The 23,506-nt window shown below is 39.9% G+C and overlaps 1 protein-coding gene across 1 annotated transcript; it reads left to right on the top strand.

The window, feature by feature from the left end:
- Positions 1–536: 536 nt before the first annotated feature.
- SELE (selectin E) lies at positions 537–12,258 on the top strand. Its single transcript, XM_023207125.1, has 14 exons — positions 537–645; positions 954–1,038; positions 1,613–1,996; positions 2,607–2,714; positions 3,919–4,104; positions 4,911–5,096; positions 5,210–5,398; positions 6,665–6,853; positions 6,980–7,168; positions 7,381–7,557; positions 8,088–8,195; positions 8,974–8,995; positions 9,090–9,162; positions 10,381–12,258. The coding sequence occupies exons 2-13, from the start codon at positions 1,002–1,004 to the stop codon at positions 9,145–9,147; spliced, it is 1,833 nt and encodes a 610-aa protein (XP_023062893.1). The 5' UTR covers positions 537–645; positions 954–1,001; the 3' UTR covers positions 9,148–9,162; positions 10,381–12,258.
- The last annotated feature ends 11,248 nt before the right edge of the window (positions 12,259–23,506 follow it).

Genomic DNA, 23,506 nt, shown 5'->3' with positions numbered 1-23,506 from the left:
GGCATAACTGCTATGCAAAATCTGAAGATTAAAATCTACCTTGTGAGTCATTCCTCTGTGAGACAGTGCATGTTAAATATGTTGAACTGGCAGGTGAAAAAGGAAGAAAAAATGAGTAGTGATTGGTTATCAATAGCCAGGAATGAGAAATTGAAGGTAGTAGACTACGGATGACAAACCTATTCTTGGTTTCCTTATGTTTCTGAAATTCTACCACAACTACATGAGAGATACTACTAACACGCAAAGTTTTACAACTTTTTAAAGACATAGACTTTACATTATTAGAATTAAAAATCATGCATTTGTGTCATATTAATAAAATTGCATATACAATATAAAGGCATGGACAAAGATGAAGTAGCTTCAAGAGACAGAGTTTCTGACATCATTGTAATTTTAAGCATCGTGGATATTCCCGGGAAACTTTTTGGATGCCACTGGGGATTTCCTCTTTACTGGATGTGGACGATATCCTCCTATTATTCACAGGAAGCAATCCCTCCTATAAAAGGGCCTCAGCCGCAGTAGTGTTCAGCTGTTCTTGGCTGACTTCACATCAAAACTACTATACTGACCTGAGACAGAGACAGCAGTGATACCCATCTGAGAGATCCTGGGTTTGAACACCTGCTTCCCAAAACAGTAAGTGCAGAACGCTTTATAAGGGCAGCCTTGGGCCATGAAACACAGATACGCAAAAAGCCTTCTAGTAAAAACCACATCTGTACAAGCTCTTATTGAATTGTAGCTAAAACCTGTCTTTTCTCTTTGACCTAAATGATGAAAATCTTAAAATTTGTTTATTTATGTGATTAAACTCTGAAATAAAGATTATGGCACTAGAATCCTTTACCCAAAATCTTAGGATGCTGCCTTAAACATCATGGAAGAATAATGTAACTGGCTACTCAGGATTTCCTTCTCTAATTCATTGTGTTTTATCTCCCCAGTAAAGTATTTCAAGCCTAAACCTTTGGGTGAAAAGAACTCTTGAAGTCATGATTGCTTCACAGTTTCTCTCGGCTCTCACTTTGGGTAAGTCAGTGTCATTAGACCAGGATTTCTCATTCTCGCACTACAGATATTTCAGACTGAAATATCCTTGCTTGTCTGGGGCTGTCCTGTGCAGGGTATCTGGCAGCATCCTTGACCTCTACCTGCAATGTGTTCTTCCCCGGGCTTGGGGCCATTTACCTCTTAGTGTCTCCCTTTCCTTAAGTGTAAAGTGTGGATCATAAATGACCTATTTCCCAGATGCATTGTGAGGATTCAATAGCATGGTTCATGGAAAGTACCTCAAATAGTGCTACTTGGTGCCTACTAAGTGCTTGATAAAGCTTAGTTATTCTGATTATTATTCTACTACAAAATGGGTTTACTATAATGTTGTGAGTGAGTGCAGGTAAAGCACCTAGTGGGTGGCCAGTCACAAAAGAGATAAACGATAAGTCACTGTTTCTTCATACGTACTTCTTACTTTTGAAAAGATGAGAAAAGTCTGGGCCATGTCACAAACATTGCCAAAAATAAGACAATAAAAAGCACAGTTATCAGAGTTAAACCACAACAGCACCAAACTCTACCATTTCTTTTCTTTTTCTGCCACTAGTGCTTCTCATTAAAGAGAGTGGAGCCTGGTCTTACAACACCTCCACGGAAGCTATGACTTATGATGAGGCCAGTGCTTATTGCCAGCAAAGGTACACGCATCTGGTTGCAATTCAAAACAAAGAAGAGATTGAGTACCTAAACTCCATATTGAGCTATTCACCAAGTTATTACTGGATTGGAATTAGAAAAGTCAACAATGTGTGGGTCTGGGTAGGAACCCAGAAACCTCTTACGGAAGAAGCCAAGAACTGGGCTCCAGGGGAACCCAACAATAGGCAAAAAGATGAGGACTGCGTGGAGATCTACATCAAGAGAGACAAAGATGTGGGCATGTGGAATGATGAGCGGTGCAGCAAGAAGAAGCTTGCCCTGTGCTACACAGGTAGGGAGTTTGCGGCCGCAGTGGGAGGTAGTTTCAGTGTGTGGGCATCTTGGCAAATTTACGGCATGCAAAACTTGCTCTCTATTGTGGTCATTTTATGTTCTAAAAGATTCTGTTTAACTGCTGAAGTTTCTCTCTTTTGCTGTTTTGTGTGAATGTGGGCAAGAAAACGTGGGTATGTGTATATATGTATGTATATATGTATATGTATATATGTATATACACACACACATATATATACACACACATTGTGTGTGTGTGTATATAAAATGTATCTAAATACTGTAGGCAAATATGTAGTTCTTTACATTGCACACACACAATACATATTTTAATTACTTGTTTATTGTGGTAGGGGAACTGTCTTCAGAGTTTGTGAAGAAGTAAATTTTCTATGGTAGGTGCCAGCCACAGCTATACATTAGCATCAAGGTTTAGGATAGGTGGGCCTGAAACTCAGATTTGGAACTTCATAAAACACTTCAGTTAAAGTCTATGGCACTCTGTAGCACTGCTGATGTCTCCGTTGCACACTGTTGATTCTAAAATCAAAGGCACTCAGTATAAGCACAGCAATAGTCCTCCTCATCATGCTTTGTGTTTTCTGCAGCTGCCTGTACCAATACATCCTGCAGTGGCCACGGTGAATGTGTGGAGACCATCAATAATTACACTTGCAAGTGTGACCCTGGCTTCAGTGGACTCGAGTGTGAGCAAAGTAAGTCTGGTTCTCACCTCTTTCTTCACTTGAGATGGTAGCATGATCTCATGTCCTAGCTGGCATTAGAGTCAGGTCTGCATGCCTTCCCTTCCCTGGTGCAGATGGTGTCATATGGTGATCGTGAGCTGAGACTATGAAGTCAGACCCTTCTGGGTTTGAGTCCTAGATTCACCAGTTGTTTATTATGGCACCTTGACAAGATAGTTTAACTCTCTAGGTCACAGTTTTCTCATTGTAAAATGAGGATAATAGTGTGAACTTCATAGGCTTATGGTTACATAGTGCCTGGCGCACAGGACACATGCAATAAACTGTAGTTCTGTGTCCCTGCAAGGAAGAGGTACTCACATCATCTAGGTGGTAACAAGATGTTGCAGTAGAAATGAGTGAGTTACAGAGTCCAGGGTATCTTGGTTCATGCTCTGGCTCTGTAATGACTAGCTGTGTAGCATGGAGCAAGTCGATTGAATGAAATGAGGTCTCAGTTCCTAAATTTGTAAATTAAGAGAGTTAGATTAGCTTCTCTCCAAAATTCCTTAGCACGGCGTTGTGCAGTAGAGCTTTTTGTGATAATGGAAATGTTCCATAGCTGTGCTGTCCAGTGTGTAGCTACGAGCCACATGTGGTTATTAAGTACTTGAAATGTGGCTGGTGACACTGAGGAACTGAATTTTAAATATCATTTGATTTCAACAACTTCAAGTTTAAATTTGAGTAGCCACACATAGATAGTTGCTACTATATTAGACAGTGCAGCATTGGAGTTTTAAAATTTGTGATGTATTCTAGTACTTAAATTTGAAATATAGCTTTGTGGATGGTTCTCACCCCGGGTGGAAGCTTACTGTAGTATTTTCAGTAGTTGTGAGAAAAGTAACAAGAAATTTGTTGTAAGTTTGCATGTTTGTTCATATAATTTGAACAGTTCTGAGGTAAACACAATTACACTATCTCCCCATATCACTCAATATTTCTTTTTTAATGGTGGTCATCACTGCTTTTTTGTTGTTGTTGTTATAGATCAATGTTTTCTTGAATAAAAGAAAAGGGGTACAATTACAGTCCATTTTACATATTCCGTTAGAAATTTTATAAAATTTTAAACTAACAACAACAACAACAAAACTGTAGTTCTGGTTTCCAGTGTTCTTCTCTGTTAAAGGTGAGAGATGAGCAGAACTGATTTGGGTTTCTTTTTCAGTTGTGAACTGCACAGCCCTGGAATCCCCTGAGCATGGAAGCCTGGTTTGCAGTCACCCACTGGGAAACTTCAGCTACAATTCTTCCTGCTCTGTCAGCTGCGATAGGGGCTACCTGCCAAGCAGCATGGAGACCACGCAGTGTATGCCCTCTGGAGAATGGAGTGCTCCTATTCCAGCCTGCAAGGGTAAATCCCTCTCAGAATGTGCAGAACGTTCTCTAACTCATCCCTCATTGCTTCTGTTTTTTAATCCAACTTACAACATTTTCAAAACTTCAGGGAAAGTTTGTTTTTGTTTTTGTTTTTGTTTTTAATACAACTTGTTCTATCAGCCAATGTATATTGCCAACCCAGTACCCGCTTGGGTTGAGAGAGGTTTTTTTATTCTATGCTTGAAACGGATATTTCTGAGGCTCTGGTGATTTGTAAGGGAGATCACAAAACAGTAAAGCTCTAGAAATCTCAATGGCTTTCTCATCTTCTTTCCCTGTTTAACTTTTCCATGCCATGGGACTAACTTATGACCATGATAGTCAAGCAGTCTTAGTACCTCTTTTTCTGTCTTAATTTTATCTTTCTGAACCAGAGGCCAAAAGAAAAAACAAACAAACAAACAAAAAAACAACAGTTCGTCATGTTCTGATCGGCTAATATAAATGAATAGCCTATGTATGTCACTCCTGGTCAGAACTCCTAATCTGCAATCTTTTTAAAAAAATTTTTTTTTACCTCACGTAAATGATAACATAGATTAGAAACCACTCAGCATAGGCAAAGTGAAAATCAGACAAGACAGAATATCCATGAAAAAGAATAAAAGCTTTTATTCTGGCTGTGCATGTCCCTAAGAATTGACACAGGACTTTGGGATCTACAGGACTTTGGGATCTACCCTTTGAAGGCAGCTTCCTCACTCTGTTATGCACCCAGCTCAATAGGAAGTGAAAAGATCATTCTTCTGTAAAATTCATGGTGCTCTTTCAAATCCCCAGTGGTTGAGTGTGATGCTGTGACAAATCCAGCCAATGGGTTTGTGGAATGTTTCCAAAACCCTGGAAGTTTCCCATGGAACACAACCTGTACATTTGACTGTGAAGAAGGATTTGAACTAATGGGAGCCCAGAGCCTTCAGTGTACCTCATCTGGGAATTGGGACAACGAGAAGCCAACGTGTAAAGGTAGAGTTGCTCTACATGGAGACTTACTGTTAACATTCTTTTTCTCAACCCATACTGGAAATAGGCAAGCTAATTATAGGCCCTGCTAATATCAGTGGGTATATTTGTTACAGCTGTGACATGCAGGGCCATCCGCCAGCCTCAGAATGGCTCTGTGAGGTGCAGCCATTCCCCTGCTGGAGAGTTCACCTTCAAATCATCCTGCAACTTCACCTGTGAAGAAGGCTTCATGTTGCAGGGACCAGACCAGGTTGAATGCACCACTCAAGGGCAGTGGACACAGCAAATCCCAGTTTGCGAAGGTAAGCTTAAGATCCTTTGATTTCTGCTTTCTTAAAGAACAACCATCTTCAAACTTGGACAGTGAAAAAAAAAAAACCAATACCCACTTTAACTATAGAAATCAGATTTGATGAGCAACACTCATATCTTTGAGATTCATTTAAAAGAACTAATGTTTGGCCAGGGAAAGGATCATATGTGTTAAGAATGAATCCTTTAGGCCGGGCGTGGTGGCTCAAGCCTGTAATCCCAGCACTTTGGGAGGCCGAGATGGGCGGATCACAAGGTCAGGAGATCGAGACCATCCTGGCTAACACAGTGAAACCCCGTCTCTACTAAAATACAAAAAACTAGCCAGGCGAGGTGGCGGGCGCCTGTAGTCCCAGCTACTCGGGAGGCTGAGGCAGGAGAATGGCCTGAACCCGGGAGGCGGAGCTTGCAGTGAGCTGAGATCCGGCCACTGCAGTCCAGCCTGGGCGACAGAGGGAGACTCCGTCTCAAAAAAAAAAAAAAAAAAAAAAAAAAAAAAGAATGAATCCTTTGCTGGTTTATTTTTACTGTGATGTGCTAATATAACTTTATAGACATTAGCATGGAATAGATAGAATTCTTAATCTAAAGGAATCTTATTAGAAAATTCAGAAAGCAGAATAATGAGAACATGATTTGAATATAAAACTCTCATCACACCTGTCTTCTGAAATGGCTCATAATTAGCAGTGAGGAGACTGTTTCAAGCATGGGGTCAGCTACAGAGATAGTATTGATACATGTATAAGCAGTAAACTTTAATTCACTTTTAAGTGAGAGCAAGGATATTGAAAACAAGCAGTTTTGACTATCAGGCACTGGCCTTCTCCTAGCCAAAGCCAGTACAGAATGATTTCCATTAGCAAAACATTATAACACAAAAACCAAACTGCAAAACAGGCAACTTTTATAGGGGTGCTTCCTTCTCTTCCTTTTTGGCACCGTCTATAAATATCCATGACCCATATGTTGTCCTCAGACTGTGTGAAATCTTTCCCTTGACCATAATTTATTTTGTATGTTAGAAGAACAGTGCTCAGGAACTAATGTTCTGGTTAATTCATCTTTTAATTAGTGCCATGATCAGTGAGGGGGCTGAAATTCAAAGAAAACAGCCATCTTCCCACTTGTCCAGGGAATTATAAAGAATCTTCAGTTCTCCAAGTGTTGCTTGAATGAACTGGGTGCACTCAACAAATGCCAAGTACTCTCTAGTTCCACTGCAATATTTTCTGACCATCATTTTGATGTCTCAGCTTTCCAGTGCACAGCCTTGTCCAACCCCGAGCGAGGCTACATGAATTGTCTTCCTAGTGCTTCTGGCAGTTTCCGTAATGGGTCCAGCTGTGAGTTCGCCTGTGAACAGGGATTTGTGTTGAAGGGATCCAAAAGGCTCCATTGTGGCCCCACAGGGGAGTGGGACAATGAGAAGCCCACATGTGAAGGTATAGTCTTTGTTTTTATTTTATTTTAAGATAAAAACTATTGAAGAGCTTAGGAACGTGGTTACCTTGGGAAATGATTGCTGGAGATGCAAACAAACTTCTGAAGTGCTCTCTCATGTGTTCCAGCTGTGAGATGTGATGCTGTCCACCAGCCCCCAAGGGGCTTGGTGAGGTGTGCTCATTCTCCTATTGGAGAATTCACCTACAAGTCCTCTTGTGCCTTCAGCTGTGAGGAAGGATTTGAATTACATGGATCAACTCAACTTGAGTGCACATCTCAGGGACAATGGACAGAAGAGGTTCCTTCCTGCCAAGGTAGAATAGAGCACAGACTTTTTTAGGGTACACGTCAAATACTTCATAAGTTTCTGAACCTGGATTGCCCCAAGGGGGTTTGATCCTAGTTTCCTAAACACTGAAAACTAAGTAGTGCTTATACGTTACATTTATTATTGACTTTTAAGCAAGTTTTAGAAGTTTTCCAGTAGATTTTTCTGAAACTCTACCTGTGTACCTAATATTTGCAGTGGTAAAATGTTCAAGCCTGGCAGTTCTGGAAAAGATCAACATGAGCTGCAGTGGGGAGCCCGTGTTTGGCACTGTGTGCAACTTTGCATGTCCTGAAGGATGGACGCTCAATGGCTCTGCAGCAATGACATGTGGTGCCACAGGACACTGGTCTGGGATGCTGCCTACCTGTGAAGGTGATGCACTGATTGATGGTGGTTGACTGGGGATTAAAGAGAAAAAGGGGTAGCTATCTTGTTACAGTAATCAACTATCCATTATATCCAAACCAGAAAGGTTGCCCAGGTTGGCAAGTTGTGAATATTAAGTTGTACGGGGATAGAGAAAAAACAGAAGTTGCATGTTGATGAAATGGGTAGAATTCTGACAACTGGAGAAAGGAGACAGAAAGAGGAGAGGAGAAAGGGGAAATGGAAAATAAGAGGGAATGAGAGCAAGTGCAGTGTTTACTAACCAAGGTGTGGTGTGGTATTGTGAACGAGCTTGGCAAGTTAGAGTTCTGCCTGCCAATGGTAGAAATAGCTTCAAAGGTGGCTTGGAGCAGATCTCAAAGGCCTTTAATGCCACATCTCTGCTTCTTGTATTAAACTAGGTAGTTCTTCTGCTCCTAGTAATGAATGTACAGAAAAAAGGCCAACGGGACAGGACAGAGAGACTTTAACATCAGTTCCTCCTCATGACATTTCTTCCTCTCTTGTTTCCTTAGCTCCCACTGAGTCCAACATTCCCTTGGTAGCTGGACTTTCTGCTGCTGGACTGTCCCTCCTGACATTAGCTCCATTTCTCCTCTGGCTTCGGAAATGCTTTCGGAAAGGTGAGGAAGTTTATGAATGTTCTTCAAAAATGTTTTTGAAAATACATTTCTTTCTCATTGATAAGTCATGGTCTTGCTTACCAATTTAAACAATAATTAGAATCTGGATAAACACTAATAAATGCAGTATAATTAAGCAGAAGTCTTAAGAAAAGAGTTAGTAGTACAACTCAGTGTGGGAAGAGTTTTAGGAAATAAAAATGTTAGCTGTGCCTAATATTGTACAACTCCAGGGGGTGCTATCCATGCTGGATTATATGATGCCTCCAAGAATCGTGCAATGAGACTGCCATGATGAGCCCTCTAAGGAAAATGGATAAAATTCTTCCTAAGGAGATTTATTTGGAGTGCAGGCTTAAATTTAGGAGTATCTCATAAGGAATATGCAAGCACATCTGACTACACTCATAGTTTCTTTGGCTTACATGTTTAAGAGTACTTAAAACATTTTTGAGTTAAGTTCTGACATTTACAAAATAGAAAATCTCATGTTTAAATTCAGACTTTGGACTTCTCATGAAAAATTGGGAGCTGAATCAAGCAAGATGACCCCGTAGCTATTTGCTGACATTAGGAAGCTGCTATGCCCTTTGGATGGCTGTGCACTTTGCATTTTACCCTAGATGCCACCGAGCCATGCTTGTGCTCTGATTATTACAGAGGCCCTGAAGCATTGAGTTTGCAACCTTGATGAATTAAGTCACATTGTATCTGTATTTAATATATCCTTAAAAGTCATTTAGTCTGAATTAATGGTGGTTTGTCTTTTCTTTTGCAGCAAAGAAATTTGTTCCTGCCAGGTAAGTTGCATTCTTATACAAAGCATGCCATTGAACATTCCACATATTTTTCTCTCTGCATGTTGAAGACCTAGTGTTCTCATGTATTCCACAGCAGCTGCCAAAGTCTTGAATCAGATGGAAGCTACCAAAAGCCTTCTTACATCCTTTAAGTTCAAAAGAACCAGGTAAGACTTGTAACTCACAAATGGTTATGAGAGAGGTATCTTCTCTACGTGCTCTGTTCCTCTTTGAACCCTCCAAACTTGCCAATCTTAGGGAGGGAGCAGGGGAGAAATCATCACCTGGGTATTGTTCTGGAAAGTTGTTTCATTTTTTTATAGAAGGAGAGGAAAGAAACAGAGATCTAGCTTTATTGTGTAATTTCATTTATGATAGATAATAATGAAGATAGCTGACCCTTACATCGCACTTACTATATTCTAGAAACTTTTCTAAGCTAGGAACTGTGAGATATGGGCTGTTCCTAAATTTCTTATCTTTTCTTTTTCTTTTTTCTTTTTAATTTTGAGATGGAGTCTCATTCTGTTGCCCAGACTGGAGTGCAGTGGCATGATCTTGGCTCACTGTAACCTCCGCCTCCTGGGTTCAGGTGATTCTCCTGCCTCAGCCTCCCAAGTAGCTGGGATTACAGGTGCCTGCCACCACACCCAGCTAATTTTTGTAGTTTTAGTAGAGACGGGGTTTCGTCATGTTGGCCAGGCTGGTCTCGGACTCCTGGTCCGCCTGCCTTGGCCTCCCAAAGTGCTGGGATTATAGGCGTGAGCCACCGAGCCTGGCCTATTACTATATTTCTTATCACACAGATGAAGAAAATAAGACAGAGAGAAGTTAAGTAAATTGCCTGAAATCTCAAAGCTAGTAAGTGGTGTAGCCAGGATCCAAACCCAGGCAGTCTGGTTCTAAAATTTGTGTTCTTAACTACTCTGACCTGCTTTGAGAGAATTTGGAAGGGTCAAGTCCCTCTGAATACTTTTTAAAAAATTAAAATAACTTTTTTTGTGTGTGCAGTTTTAAGTTTACAGAAAAATTGAGCAGAAAGCACCAAGAGTTCCGACATATCTCCTCACTACCCCCTCCAACTACCCCTGTTATTAACATCTTATATTAGTGTTACAACTGATGGGCCAATATTGATACCTTATTATTCATTAATGTCCACAGGCTACATTAGAATTCACTCTGTGTTGTATATTCTGTAGGTTTTGACAGATGTATAATATGTATCTATCATCACTGTCCTAACTGAATAGAATTCGATGTTCCTACATGGTCTATCCTAGTGAGAGTGTAGACAGTAGTCTGTGTTAGAAGGTACATTTTGTTGTCATGATCAGTATGCAGAATATTAAGTGTTCTGATGACATACATGTTTATATTTGCAGAAACACAGGTGCGTCTGGGGAACTAAAGGGACACATTGAAGTTAACAGAGACAGATAACTCTCCTCGGGTCTCTGGCCCTTCTTGCCTACTATGCCAGATGTCTTTACGGCTGAAACCGCCACATCCACCACCACTTCAATAGATCAAAGTCCAGTGGGCAAGGTCAGCCTTCAACTGAAACGACTCAGTGTTCTCTTTCCTATTCTCAGGATTAAGAGAGTGCTGGCTAAAGAAGGGAAAGGATATTTTCTTCCAAGAAAAGGTGAAGAGACCAAGACTCTGAAATCTCAGAATTCCTTTTCTAACTCTCCCTTGCTCGCTGTAAAATCTTGGCACAGAAACACAATATTCTGTGACTTTCTTTCTTTTGCCCTTCACAGTGTTTCGACAGCTGATTACACAGTTGCTGTCACAAGAATGAATAATAATTATCAAGAGTTTAGAGGAAAAAATGGCTTAAAATATTATAACTTAAAAAAAAAAAAAAAACAGATGTTGAATGCCCACAGGCAAATGCATGGAGGGTTGTTAATGGTGCAAATCCTACTGAACACTCTGTGTGAGGGTTGCTATGCACAGTTTAATCACTTTCATCCCTATGGGATTCAGTGTTTCTTAAAGAGTTCTTAAAGATTGTGATCTTTTTACTTGCACTGAATATATTATAATCTTCCATAATTCTTCGTTCAATACAAGTGTTATAGGGACTTTAAAAACTTGTAAATGTTGTAAACTATGATCTGGTAAAAGTTACTTATTCTAGATTACCCCCTCATTGTTTATTAATAAATTATGTTACATCTGTTATAAAGTTACATCAAAAAGGGAAACTATTGTCCCCTAGGAAGGCATGATGTTAACCAGAATAAAGTTCTGAATGTTTTTACTACAGTTGTTTTTTTGAAAACATGGTAAAATTGGAGAGTAAAAACTGAATGGAAGGTTTGTATATTGTCAGGTATTTTTTCAGAAATATGTGGTTTCCATGATGAAAAACTTCCATGAGGCCAAATATTTGGAACTAATAAAAGCATAAATGCAAGCACACGAAGGTATAATTTTATGAATGTCTTTGTTGGAAAAGAATGCAGAAAGATGGACGTGCTTTTCATTCCTACAAAGATGCTTGTCAGATGTGATATGTAAACATAATTCTTGTATATTACGGACGATTTTAAATTCACGATCGAAACTCACCATGTAAAAGAGTCGTCTGGTAGATTTTTAATGAATGAAGATGTCTAATAGTTATTCCCTGTTTGTTTTCTTCTGTATGTTAGGGTGCTCTGGAAGAGAGGAATGCCTGTGTGAGCAAGCATTTATGTTTATTTATAAGCAGATTTAACAATTCCAGAGGAATCTCCAGTTTTCAGTTGATCACTGGCAATGAGAAATTCTCAGTCAGTAATTGCCAAAGCTGCTCTAGCCTTGCGGAGTGTGAGAATCAAAACTCTCCTACACGTCCATTAGCTTAGCATGTGTTGAAAAAAAAAGTTTCAGAGAAGTTCTGGCTGAACACTGGCAATGACAAAGCCAACAGTCAAAATAGAGATGTGATAAGGATCAGAACAGCAGAGGTTCTTTTAAAGGGGCAGAAAAACTCTGGGAAATAAGAGAGAACAACTACTGTGATCAGGCTATGTATGGAATAAATTGTTATTTTCTTTGAAATTGTTTAAGTGTTGTAAATATTTATGTAAACTCCATTAGAAATTACCTGTGTGAAATACCAATGTGGTTTGTGTTTGAGTTTTACTGATAATTTTAAATTATAACTTAAAATATTTTATATTTTTAAAGTATATATTTATTTAAGCTTATGTCAGACCTATTTGACATGACACTATAAATGTTGACAATAAACATGCTTATGTTTATCTCTGTGTTAAGGCTCTTTCTTAAAAATTTTATTTAGATAAAACTCACATTCCGTAAAATCCACCGTTTAAAAATGTATGTGATTGTACAGCTATCATCATTGTTTAACTCCAGAAGATTTCTATCACCCTGACAAAACATTATTTCTCAGTGTGTCTGTGAGAGTATTTCTGAAGAGATTAGTATTTAATTGGTAGACTAAGAGGATTGCCTCCACCAATGTGGGTGGTCATGATCCAACCCACTGAGGGCCTGTGTAGAGCAAACAGAGTGAATTCACTCTCTTTTTAAGCTGGGACACCCATCTTCTCCTGCCCTCCAACACTGGCACTCTTGGTTCTAGGGCCTTTGGACTTTGAAGTATTCCACTGGCTTTCCTGGTTCTCAGCTTGTAAACAGCAGGCCAAGGGACTTCTCAGCTTCCATAATTGTGTGAGACAATTTCTATAAAAAAAACCACACCCCCACACCCCAACACATACACACACACACACATACACACACCCTATCGGTTCTATTTCTTTGCAGAACTCTGACTAATATGTGTCCCTTCATGAGAACTGGCTACTTAGACTAGGTCTCCTCTTTAATGCCCTCATAACCCATATTTCTCTTCTTTCCTTTAACTGTAATAAATAACTATAGATTATTACTTGCATAATTGTTTGTTTAATGTCTGTCTTCCCCACTAAATTCTAAGTTCCTCAGGGGTAGAGAAAAATTACCTTGTTCATTGCTGTATTCTCAGAGCCTAGCACATTCCTGATGCAGAGTGGACATCCAACAAATATTTATTGAATGAATAAATCAATGCATGGGTGAATGAATGTATATTTCGGCTCATAATAAGAAGTAGAATCACTTTTCACAAATGGAATGAGTGGTCTCAGAGGGCTACAGTTTAAAACCCAGTTATGTATCAACTGCCCCTTCTACTGCCAGTTTGCAATTTAATATATCTATCTCTCAAATGTCCAGCAATTATTTCAATCCCCATATACAGAAATGAGCTTGTAGGAATCATTGTGAGGACTAAAGATCAATAGAAACAAGAGGGGAAAAAAATTTTTTTAAAAGGAGGTGGAAAAATAGCACAAGAGGAAGTAATAAGAGAGAAAAAGGAAAGATACTAAAAGAAAAAATATTGAGGTACATAGAGTAAACAGTACAGATGCTACAGAAGGGAAAGATCTAGTTTTGTATCCACTCACCTAAAACATCCATACAAGCACTGGGCGCAGTGACTCTCACCTGTAATCCCAGCACTTTGGGATGCAGAGGTGGGTGGATCACAGGGTCAAGAGATCAAGACCATCCTGGCCAACATGGTGAAACCTCGTCTCTACTAAAAATACAAAAATTAGCTGGGCATAGTGGCGCATGCCTGTAGTCCCAGCTACTCAAGAGGCTGAGGCAGGAGAATGGCTTGAGCCCAGGAGGCGGAGTTTGCAGTGAGCAGAGATCAGGCCACTGTACTCCAGCCTGGAGACAGAGCGAGACTCTATCTCAGGAAAAAAAAAAAAAAAAAAAGCCACACAAGCGTACATGCTCATGTGCATACACATACACGCAGATATATTCCTAAATCCTAACCCACAGGTAATCTACCCTGAAGATAATGAAAATTAAGCTTCAGGGTCCATTACTTAGATGAACCTTTAAATTACAAGGGCCTGGGTCCTAAGAATGTGTTTATGTGGTAATACATCTTCGTAAAATCTATAAAAGCAAGACGCTTTTACATTCCTTTTCTCAAAGAGAGACCTCAAATTATATAAACCTTGGACCCTGAAAAACTTCTGAATCTGTTCCTGAACCAACCCCAAATATTCTGATTCAGTAGGATTGGAAGTAAATGTTGTGTGTATGTTTTTTTGTTTTTTTAATGTTACCAAGTGATTTGGATGCACAACCAGGTTTGGAAATTACTGACAAAGGACTATAGGCTGATTAGTTTAATGAGTCTGATGTCTGTGTGGTATTTCTGGAGCTTTGCCACTATTGATTGGGTCATATACCATATAACACTGTGTAGTTTGGGAAAAGTGGACAATGGGTAACATTCACTTGCACATTGTAGTGGTGATCACATCCCCCTCTGTGTTGAGTAATTAGTTATCTATCTGTATGTACTGGCTGTAGCAATGTAGTTCTTTTCAACAACAAATCAAGAGAATTCAGACACAACATTCACAGTTGTAAATATCAAGAAAATAGAGTAAATTTGTTTAACAAAAATCCAATTTTGGAAGCAAGATATATCTGCCAGCAGTGTAACTGTCCAATGGGTTCATTTTGTTTGCTGCCCAGATAAAGCTGATTTATCAAGATGGGAATTGCAATAGAGAAAAAATTTAATTCATGCAGAGCCAGCCAAATGGGAGACCAGGGTTTTGTTATTACTGAAATCAGCCTCTCCCAAAATTCTAAAGCTAGGATTTTTCAAGGATAGTTTGGCAGGCAGAGGAATGGGTGCTATGCAATCATAGTGGTGTGGAAAATTGTCCTTGTGCATGCTAAGTCTGTTTCTGGGGGGAGCCACAGGACTTGTTGGTGGGTCCAGGTAGAGCCACCAGTTGAAATGTAAAAATCTGAAAAGACACCTCAAAAGGCCAATCAGGTTCTATGATAGTGCTATTATCTGCAGGAGTAATTGGGGATGTTGTGAATCTTGTGACCTCTGGAATAACAGTTAGTAATTGTTTACCTCTACACTTTAGCAGAATTCAGGCTCCTCTCATCCTCCTAACCTTTCATTGGTGGTCTTTTATTAGCTTTACAAAGGCAGTTTAGTTTTGGAGAAGGGCTATTATCATTTAAACTATAAACTAAATTTCTCCCAAAGATAGCTTGGCCTAAGCCCAGGAATTATTAAGGGCAGTCTGGAAGCTAAAGGCAAGATGGGGGTTGGTTATATCAGATCTCTTTCACTGTCACAATTTTTTCACTATTATAATTTTTGTGAAGGCAGTTTTAATAGTGCAGCATAGACTTGAAACAAATAAGGGGAAACCAGAAGGGGAGTAGGGGCTCACGCCTGTAATCCCAGCACTTTGGGAGGTTGAGGCAGGTGAATCACCTGAGGTTAGGAGTTTGAGACCAGCCTGGTCAACATGGCAAAACCCCATCTCTACTAAAAATACAAAAAACATAGCCGGGCATAGTGGCACATGCCTGTAGTCCCAGCTACTTGGGAGGTTGAGGCACAAGAATCACTTGAACCAGGGAGATGGAGGCTGCAGTGAGCCAAGATCACGCCACTGCACTCCAGCCTGGGCAACAGAGTGAGACCCTGTCTAAAAACAAACAAACAAACAAACAAACAAACAAACAAACAAAAACAAAAACAGCAACAACAAATAAGGAGAAACCTGATGATTAGAAATAAGGAAATATTTAATGGCCTGGAGGTTCAATGAGGTAGGAGTAAAACGCATTGCAATGAGATACTTGAGCAATACACTTGGGAGAATAGGAGACAGTGGTTAAAGAGTGAAGTGTTGGGCTGGTGCAGTGGTTCACGCCTGTAACCCCAGCACTTTGGGAGGCCGAGGCGGGTGGATCACCTGAGGTCGGGAGTGCAAGACCAGCCTGACCAACATAGAGAAACCCCGTCTCTACTAAAAAAATTACAAAATTAGCCAGGCATGGTGGCGCATGCCTGTAATCCCAACTACTTGAGAGGGTGAGGCAGGAGAATCGCTTGAACCCGGGAGGCGGAGGTTGCAGTGAGCCGAGATTGCGCCACTGCACTCCAGCCTGGGCAAAAAGAGTGAAACTCCCTCTCAAAAAAAAAAAAAGAGTGAAGTGTTTGATCGTGTGACTTTAGAGATGGTACAGTCTTAGGTGATGTTGAGGTTGAAGCTGTGCCTAGAGAAGGAGGTAGCTCAAGTCTAGTGGAGGAAAATGTCATTGCAGAGCTGAGGATGTAGGCTGTGGTATGGATTGTGCCATGGATGGTGAAGTCCCATAAGACTATGAGAAATGCTTACAGGGGAAGGAAGATCAGGAGCCAGGTGCCAAAGCCACCCTTGCATGAGGAGTTGGGAGGTCACTACAATGAGGACAATGAGATAGTTTATCTCAGTGTCACAGGCTTCAAAGAAGCAGAGTTATTTTATTTCTTCTTTGCATTTTTTTTTTTTTTACAAGAGGGCAGATGAACAAAGATATACAGGAGGCCCTCATTATAAAAGAGAAGACTGCCCCTGCCTTCCAACCCTGAAGTGTTCACTGTGTGGAGAATAAATATTGTCATCTTGAGAGATCTGCAGGGGAAGTGATGTCCTTGGGAGGCAGTCGGGCTGCTGACAAAGCAAGGAGGTAGGAGAAAAGTTTGAAAAGGAAACTGGAAGATTGAGGGGAATTTGATGATGGTGAAGACGGGAATCCCAGGGATGGCAAGGAAGCATTTGGGATGAAAATCAAAGTTGGGTCAGGAGAGAGTAGTTTAGGTGAACGGTCTAGGAGACAGATGACAGACAATAAGAGTGGCTTACATGCCAAATGTAAGAAAACGTGAGCCGTGGTGTTTTGTCCTGATAGGATTGTGGAGGTAAGTGGGCAGTTAGTTAATTCTCTACTGCACATTCCTTCTACCCATAATAAACTGATAGCAACTGCAGTGAATGCAGCCTTGGTTGGTAGCAATGAGTAAATAAACCTTGCGGTCATCTGTAATGGAGGTGTAGGCTAGGGAACGGTTGGGTAGTGGTCCTTTAACCATCCCTTGAACCCAGTGATGCTGCTTTCAATAGCATTCACTGGTACTTCCCTCATGTCTCTTGACAGGCAAATGGTTCTTCAGCATTGGGTCCTCTCTCCAGGGTTTTGTGATGGTTTTACAACGCTCACCAAGTCAATCTAGTTCTACCTTTTGAGGGCCACAAAACAGTCTAATAACCACTCTTTGTTACCACCCATCAAATGGCTGTTAATGTATCTCCATGACCTTTCCTATTCCAAATCTTCTTTTGGCTGAATGTACATTAAAATTTTTTTTTATTGAGGTAAAGTTCACATAACATAAAACAACCATCTTAAAGTGTACAATCCAGTGACATTTAACACATTGTATAACCATCTCTGATATGGTTTGGATCCATGTTCTCACTCAAATCTCATGCCAAATTGTAATCCCCAATGTTGGAGGTGGGGCCTGGTAGGAGGTGATTGGATCATGAGGGTGGGGTTTCTCATGAATGATTTAGTAGTACCATCCTCTTGGTACTGTCCTCATGATAGTGAATGAATTCTCACGAGATCTGACTGTTTAAAAGTGACTGTCACCTCCCCACATCCCTCTCTTGCTCCTGCTTTTGCCATGTGATATGCCTGCTCCTCTTTCACCTTCTGCCATGATTGTAAGCTTCCTGAGGCCTCACCAGAAACTGAGCAGATATCGACACCATGCTTCCTGTAAAGCTTGCAGAAGTGTAAGCTAATTAAACATCTTTTCTTTATAAATCACCAAGTCTCAGGTAATTCTTTATAACAATGCAAGAAGGGCCTAACAAAATCTCTATCTAGTTCCAAAATATTTTTATCAGAAGAAAACTCTACCCTATAAGCAGTTAGTCCCCATTTCCTCCTCAGCCCCTGGGAACCTCTGATCTACTTTCTGTCTCTATGGATTTACCTCTTCTATATATTTCATATAAATGGAATCAGACATGTAACCTTTTGTATCTGGCTTCTTTTGGAACAGGAATTAAAATAAATAATGTGTAAGCAGAAACTCAGTTGTATGTAAAAAACCCAATTCCCCGTGAGAAAGAGAAAGAGCTGGAGTCCTTTAAAAATAAACTACTTGTTTTTCTGGGGCTAGTGAGCCTTATCTCTCCTCCTTTCTCAGGCATTGTGGAGACACTGATTCCCTAGCTGTGCAGCTGCAAGGTCACTAGACAGATAAACTCAAGTCGCAAAACATGTTTCTCTTTGAAAAGTAAGAAATGATGTAATGCAGGTCTCAATTAATTGAATAACTGTCTTTGTTTCTCACTTCTGTAGTATGCTTCCCCCTGCACAGATCCCCCTCTCCCCAACCCCACAAAATGCTAAAAAGGTAACTTAACTCTTTGTTCAGGGCTCAGTCCTTTGGATGTTAATCCAACTTGGCCAGTGCATCTAAAAAATAAATATCCTCCTGAACCCCATTTGTCTCTCTGATTCCTTAAAAAATCCCACAGTATTTCCACTAGCAAAATTTGTTGACACATTGAATATGAGTTGTGAAAAAAAGAGAGGTGTCTCAGTTAACTCCAAAAGTTTTGGTCTGAGTAACTGGAAGGATGGAGTTATAATCTACTGAGATGAAAAGGCTATGGGAAGAGCCCTACAGATTGGAGGAAAAATTCAGAAGTTCAGTTTGGGAGATGTAAAATATAAGAGGCTTATTGAACAACTAAATTTGGGGATGGAGATGTTGAGTAGGTATTTGGCTGCAGGAGAATGGTTCTGGTTTTACAGAATTTAGAAATCATTAGCATTTACATGGTATTCAAACTCAAAGGAGTGAATTGGATCACCAAGTTAGTGAGGTTAGACACAGAAGAGCAAAATGGTGGTCTCTGGAGTACTCCAAAGGTTTGGAGATTGGGGAGACGAGGGAGAATCAACACATGATACAGAAGAAATAGCCAGTGAAGTAGAAGAAAAACCAGGGGCTCCCTGGTGAAGTAAGATGAGTATGGAGACTAGCGTGTTGGTGTTAGTGAAGTGTAGGACCTTGGTGAGAGCAGTCTCAGGGAATTGGTGTGGCTGAAAGCCTGATTGGACAAGCTTCAAGAGAGAATTACAGCCTGAGCAACATAGTGAGATCCTGTCTCTATAAAAAATAAAAATAAAAAAAATTAGCCGAGGGTTGGGGCATGCACCCGTAGTCCTAGCTACATGGAAGGCTGAGGGAGAAGAGGCACTAGACCCCAGAATTACTTGAGTGCAATGAGCTATGATCCCACCACTGCACTCTAGTCTGAGTGACAAAGCAGCATTCCCATCTCTTAGAGAAAGAGAGAGAGAGATTGAGAGAATTAGAGGAGAGGACTTAGAAAAAAGCAAATCTAGATATTTCTTTCAGGGTATAGTAGGAGCATGTGGCACTTTCACAAGTCTCCCTGGCTCCACATTTGTCCCCATTTTACCATGTCTTCCAAGTTCCTGCCATAAGTTCAGCTTAATGATCAAGAGCAGGGGATTTGGAACTGACTGGCCTCTGTTCAAATTCTCAACCGTGTCTCTTACTAGTTATGTGACAAAGGCAACTTTCTTTTTATTCTTTTTATTTTTTTAATTATACTTTAACTTCTGGGATACATGTGCAGAACATGCAGGTTTGTTACATAGGTATGCATGTGCCACGGTGGTTTGCTGCACTAATCAACCTGTCATCTACATTAGGTATCTCTCCTAATGCTGTTCCTAGCCTTGCCCCCCATCCCCTGACATGCCCCAGTGTGTGATGTTCCCCTCCCTGTGTCCATGTGTTCCATTGTTCAACTCCCACTTATGAGTGAGAATGGGCAATGTTTGATTTTCTGTTCCAGTGTTAGTTTGCTGAGAATGACGGTTTCCAACTTCATCCATGTCTCTGCAAAGGACATGAACTCATCCTTTTTTATGGCTGCATAGTATTCCATGATGTATATGTGCCACATTGTCTTTATCCAGTTTATCATTGATAGGCATTTGGGTTGGTTCCAAGTCTTTGCTGTTGTGAATAGTGCCTCAATAAACATATGTGTGCATGTGTCTTTATAGCAGAATGATTTATAATCCTTTGGGTATACACCCAGTAATGGGATTGCTGGGTCAAATGGTATTTCTGGTTATAGATCCTTGAGAAATCACCACACTGTCTTCCACAATGATTGAACTAATTTACACTCCCACCAACACTGTAAAAAGCGTTCCTATTTCTCCACATCCTCTCCAATATCTGTTGTTTCCTGACTTTTTAATAATCACCATTCTAACTGGCATGAGATGGCATCTCATTGTGGTATTGATTTGCATTACTCTAATGACCAGTGATGATGAGCATTTTTTCATATGTTTGTTGACCACATAAATGTCTTCTTTTGAGAAGTATCTGTTCATATCCTTTGCTCACTTTTCAATGGGGTTGTTTGTTTTTTCTTGTAAATTTGTTTAAGTTCCTTGTAGATTTTGGATATTAGCCCTTTGTCAGATGGATAGATTGCAAAAATTTTCTCCCATTCTGTAGGTTGCCTGTTCACTCTGATGATAGGCTTTTTTTTTTTTTTTTTTTTTTTTTTTCCTGTGCAGAAGCACTTTAGTTTAATTAGATCCCGTTTGTCAATTTTGACTTTTGTTGCCATTGCTGTTGGTGTTTTAGTTATGAAGTCTTTGCCCGTATCTATGTCGTGAATGGTATTGCCTAGGTTTTCTTCTAGGGTTTTTATGGTTTTAGGTCTTTTAAGTCTTTAATCCATCTTGAGTTAATTTTTGTATAAGATGCAAGGAAGGAATCCAGTTTCAGTTTTCTGAATATAGCTAGCCAGTTTTCACAACATCATTTATTAAATACGGAATCCTTTCCCCATTGCTTGTTTTTGTCAGGCTTGTCAAAGATCAGATGGTTGTAGATGTGTGGTGTTATTTCTGATGCCTCTGTTCTGTTCCATTGGTGTATATATCTGTTTTGGTACCAGTACCATGTTGTTTTGGTTACTATTGCCTTGTAGTATAGTTTAAAGACAGGTAGCATGATGCCTCCATCTTTGTTCTGTTTGCTTAGGATTCCCTTGGCTATACAAGCTCCTTTATGGTTCCAGGTGAAATTTAAAGTAGTTTTTTCTAATTCTGTGAAGAAAGTCAATGGTAGCTTGATGGGGACAGCATTGAATCTATAAATTACTTTGGGTAGTATGGCCATTTTCACAATATTGAGACTTCCTATCCATGAGCATAGAATGTTTTTCCATTTGTTTGTGTCCTCTCTTATTTCCTTGAGCAGTGGTTTGTAGTTCTCCTCTAAGAGGTCCTTCACGTTCCTTGTAAGTTGTATTCCTAGGTATTTTATTCTTTTTGTAGCAATTGTGAATGGGAGTTCACTCATGATTTGGCTCTCTGTTTGTCTATTACTGCTGTATAGGAATGCTTGTGATTTTTGCACATTGATTTTGTAACCTGAGACTTTCCTGAAGTTGCTTAATAAGCTTAAGGAGATTTTGGGCTGAGACGATGGGATTTTCTAAATATACAATCATGTCATCTGCAAACAGACACAATTTGACTTCCTCTCTTCTATTTAAATACCCTTTATTTCTTTCTCTTGCCCAATTGCCCTGGCCAGAACTTCCAATACTATGTTGAACAGGAGTGGTGAGAGAGGGCATTCTTGTCTTGTGCCAGTTTTCAAAGGGAATGTTTTCAGTTTTTACCATGGGTTTGTCATAAATAGCTCTTATTATTTTGAGATACATCCCATCAATACCTAGTTTATTGAGAGTTTTTAGCATGAAGGGATGTTGAATTTTATCAAAGGCCTTTTCTGCATCTATTGAGATAATCATGTGGTTTTTGTCATTGGTTCTTTTTATGTGATGGATTCCGTTTATCAATTTGTGTATGTTGAACCAGCCTTGCATCCCAGGGTTGAAGCCGACTTGATTGTGGTCAACAAGCTTTTTGATGTGCTGCTGGATTCGGTTTGCCAGTATTTTATTGAGGATTTTCACACTGATGTTCATCGGGGATATTGGCCTGAAATTTTCTTTTTCTGTTGTGTCTCTGCCAGGTTTTGGTATCAGGATGATGCTGGCCTCATAAAATGAGTTAGGGAGGAGTCCCTCTTTTTCTATTGATTGGAATAGTTTCAGAAGGAATGGTACCAGCTCCTCTTCGTACTTCTGGTAGAATTTGGCTGTGAACCCGTCTGGTCCTGGACTTCTTTAGTTGGTAGGCTATTAATTACTGCCTTAATTTCAGAACTTGTTATTGGTCTATTCAGGGATTCGACTTCTTCCTGTTTTAGCCTTAGGAGGGTGTATGTGTCCAGGAATTTATCCATTTCTTCTAGATTTTCTAGTGTATTTATGTAGAGGTGTTTATAGTAATCTCTGATGGTAATTTGCATTTCTGTGGGTTCAGTGGTGATATCCCCTTTATCATTTTTATTGTGTCTATTTGATTATTCTCTCTTTTCTTATTAGTCTAGCTAGTGGTCCACCTATTTTGTTGATTTTTTCAAAGTCCAGCTCTTGGATTCATTGATTTTTTTGAAGGGTTTTAAGTGTCTCTACCTCCTACAGTTCTGTTCTGATCTTAGTTATTTCTTATCTTCTGCTAGTTTTTGAATTTGTTTCTTAACCTCTTTGAGACTCTTTAGAATGGGCATAATAATCATATCTATAGCAGAGAGCTGTTATAAAGATTAAATAATATAATACATATGGGGTGCTGCACTTCAGAGCTTTTGTTGTTGCTGTAATTATTTTCCTAAAAATGCAAATCTGATTTGCATTTGACTCATTGACCCACATCAGTGGGTCGTTCTGTTTATTGTCCTTCATCATATGGGTCCTAATTTCACATGCAGTCTTATCACCATCTCATTTTATAGTCCAAGAATATTAAAGGTACTTGTAGGCTCCCACACCTACAAGGTGAAAAGCTAGAGAGCATGGCTCTCTTCAAAGGTGAACTTCAGGAAGTGCCACTAACAAGGACCTCCACTAGGTGGTGAGCAAGGAAAGACGGAGGTGAAGGAACCAAAATGAGTCAAGTCCACTACTTAGCTCTACTGAAGATTCGCAAACATCATAAATTTGTCTGAAATGCAGTTTTGATTTATAGTATTTGCAATTTCCAAGGGCCATTTACCACAGGTAGCCAAGAGTTAGCTTAGTGTTTATAAAAAAGATAGAAGAGGGTGGTGGAAAAGAAGGAGGAGGAGGAGGAGAGAGAAAAGAAGGAGGAAGAGGAGAACAAGAACCAAACAAAAACAAGAACAAGTAGAAGAAGAGGAGGAGGAGGATAAAGAAGAGGAAAAAGAACAACAACAACAACAAGGGAAGGAGGAGGAGAAAGAGAAAAAGAAAGAAAAGAAGGAGGGGAAGGAAAGGTGCACAGGAGAATGGAAGAAAGGATAGAAAAACAGGAGGGAAGGAAGAGAGAATCTAGTGACATTACTTTTCTGATCAGCAGTTCATTTTTTTCTCAGTGGGAGGCAATAGAGGCCAGTCTAGGAAAGGGGTGGGGAAAGAGGAAAGAGAATTGGAGGAG

Source organism: Piliocolobus tephrosceles, chromosome 1, assembly GCF_002776525.5.
Source record: "Piliocolobus tephrosceles isolate RC106 chromosome 1, ASM277652v3, whole genome shotgun sequence".
NCBI lineage: Eukaryota > Metazoa > Chordata > Mammalia > Primates > Cercopithecidae > Piliocolobus > Piliocolobus tephrosceles.
The sequence above is the reverse complement of the archived record's forward strand: the minus strand, read 5'-3'. Positions and strand labels throughout refer to the sequence as shown.

Bases quoted from the DNA above. Each gene is read 5' to 3' on its own strand.
- SELE (XM_023207125.1), top strand. From the start codon at position 1,002: ATGATTGCTTCACAGTTTCTCTCGGCTCTCACTTTGG. The intron at 1,039-1,612 runs GTAAGTCAGTGT...TTCTGCCACTAG, and splicing joins TCTCTCGGCTCTCACTTTGG to TGCTTCTCATTAAAGAGAGT. The intron at 1,997-2,606 runs GTAGGGAGTTTG...TGTTTTCTGCAG, and splicing joins GCTTGCCCTGTGCTACACAG to CTGCCTGTACCAATACATCC.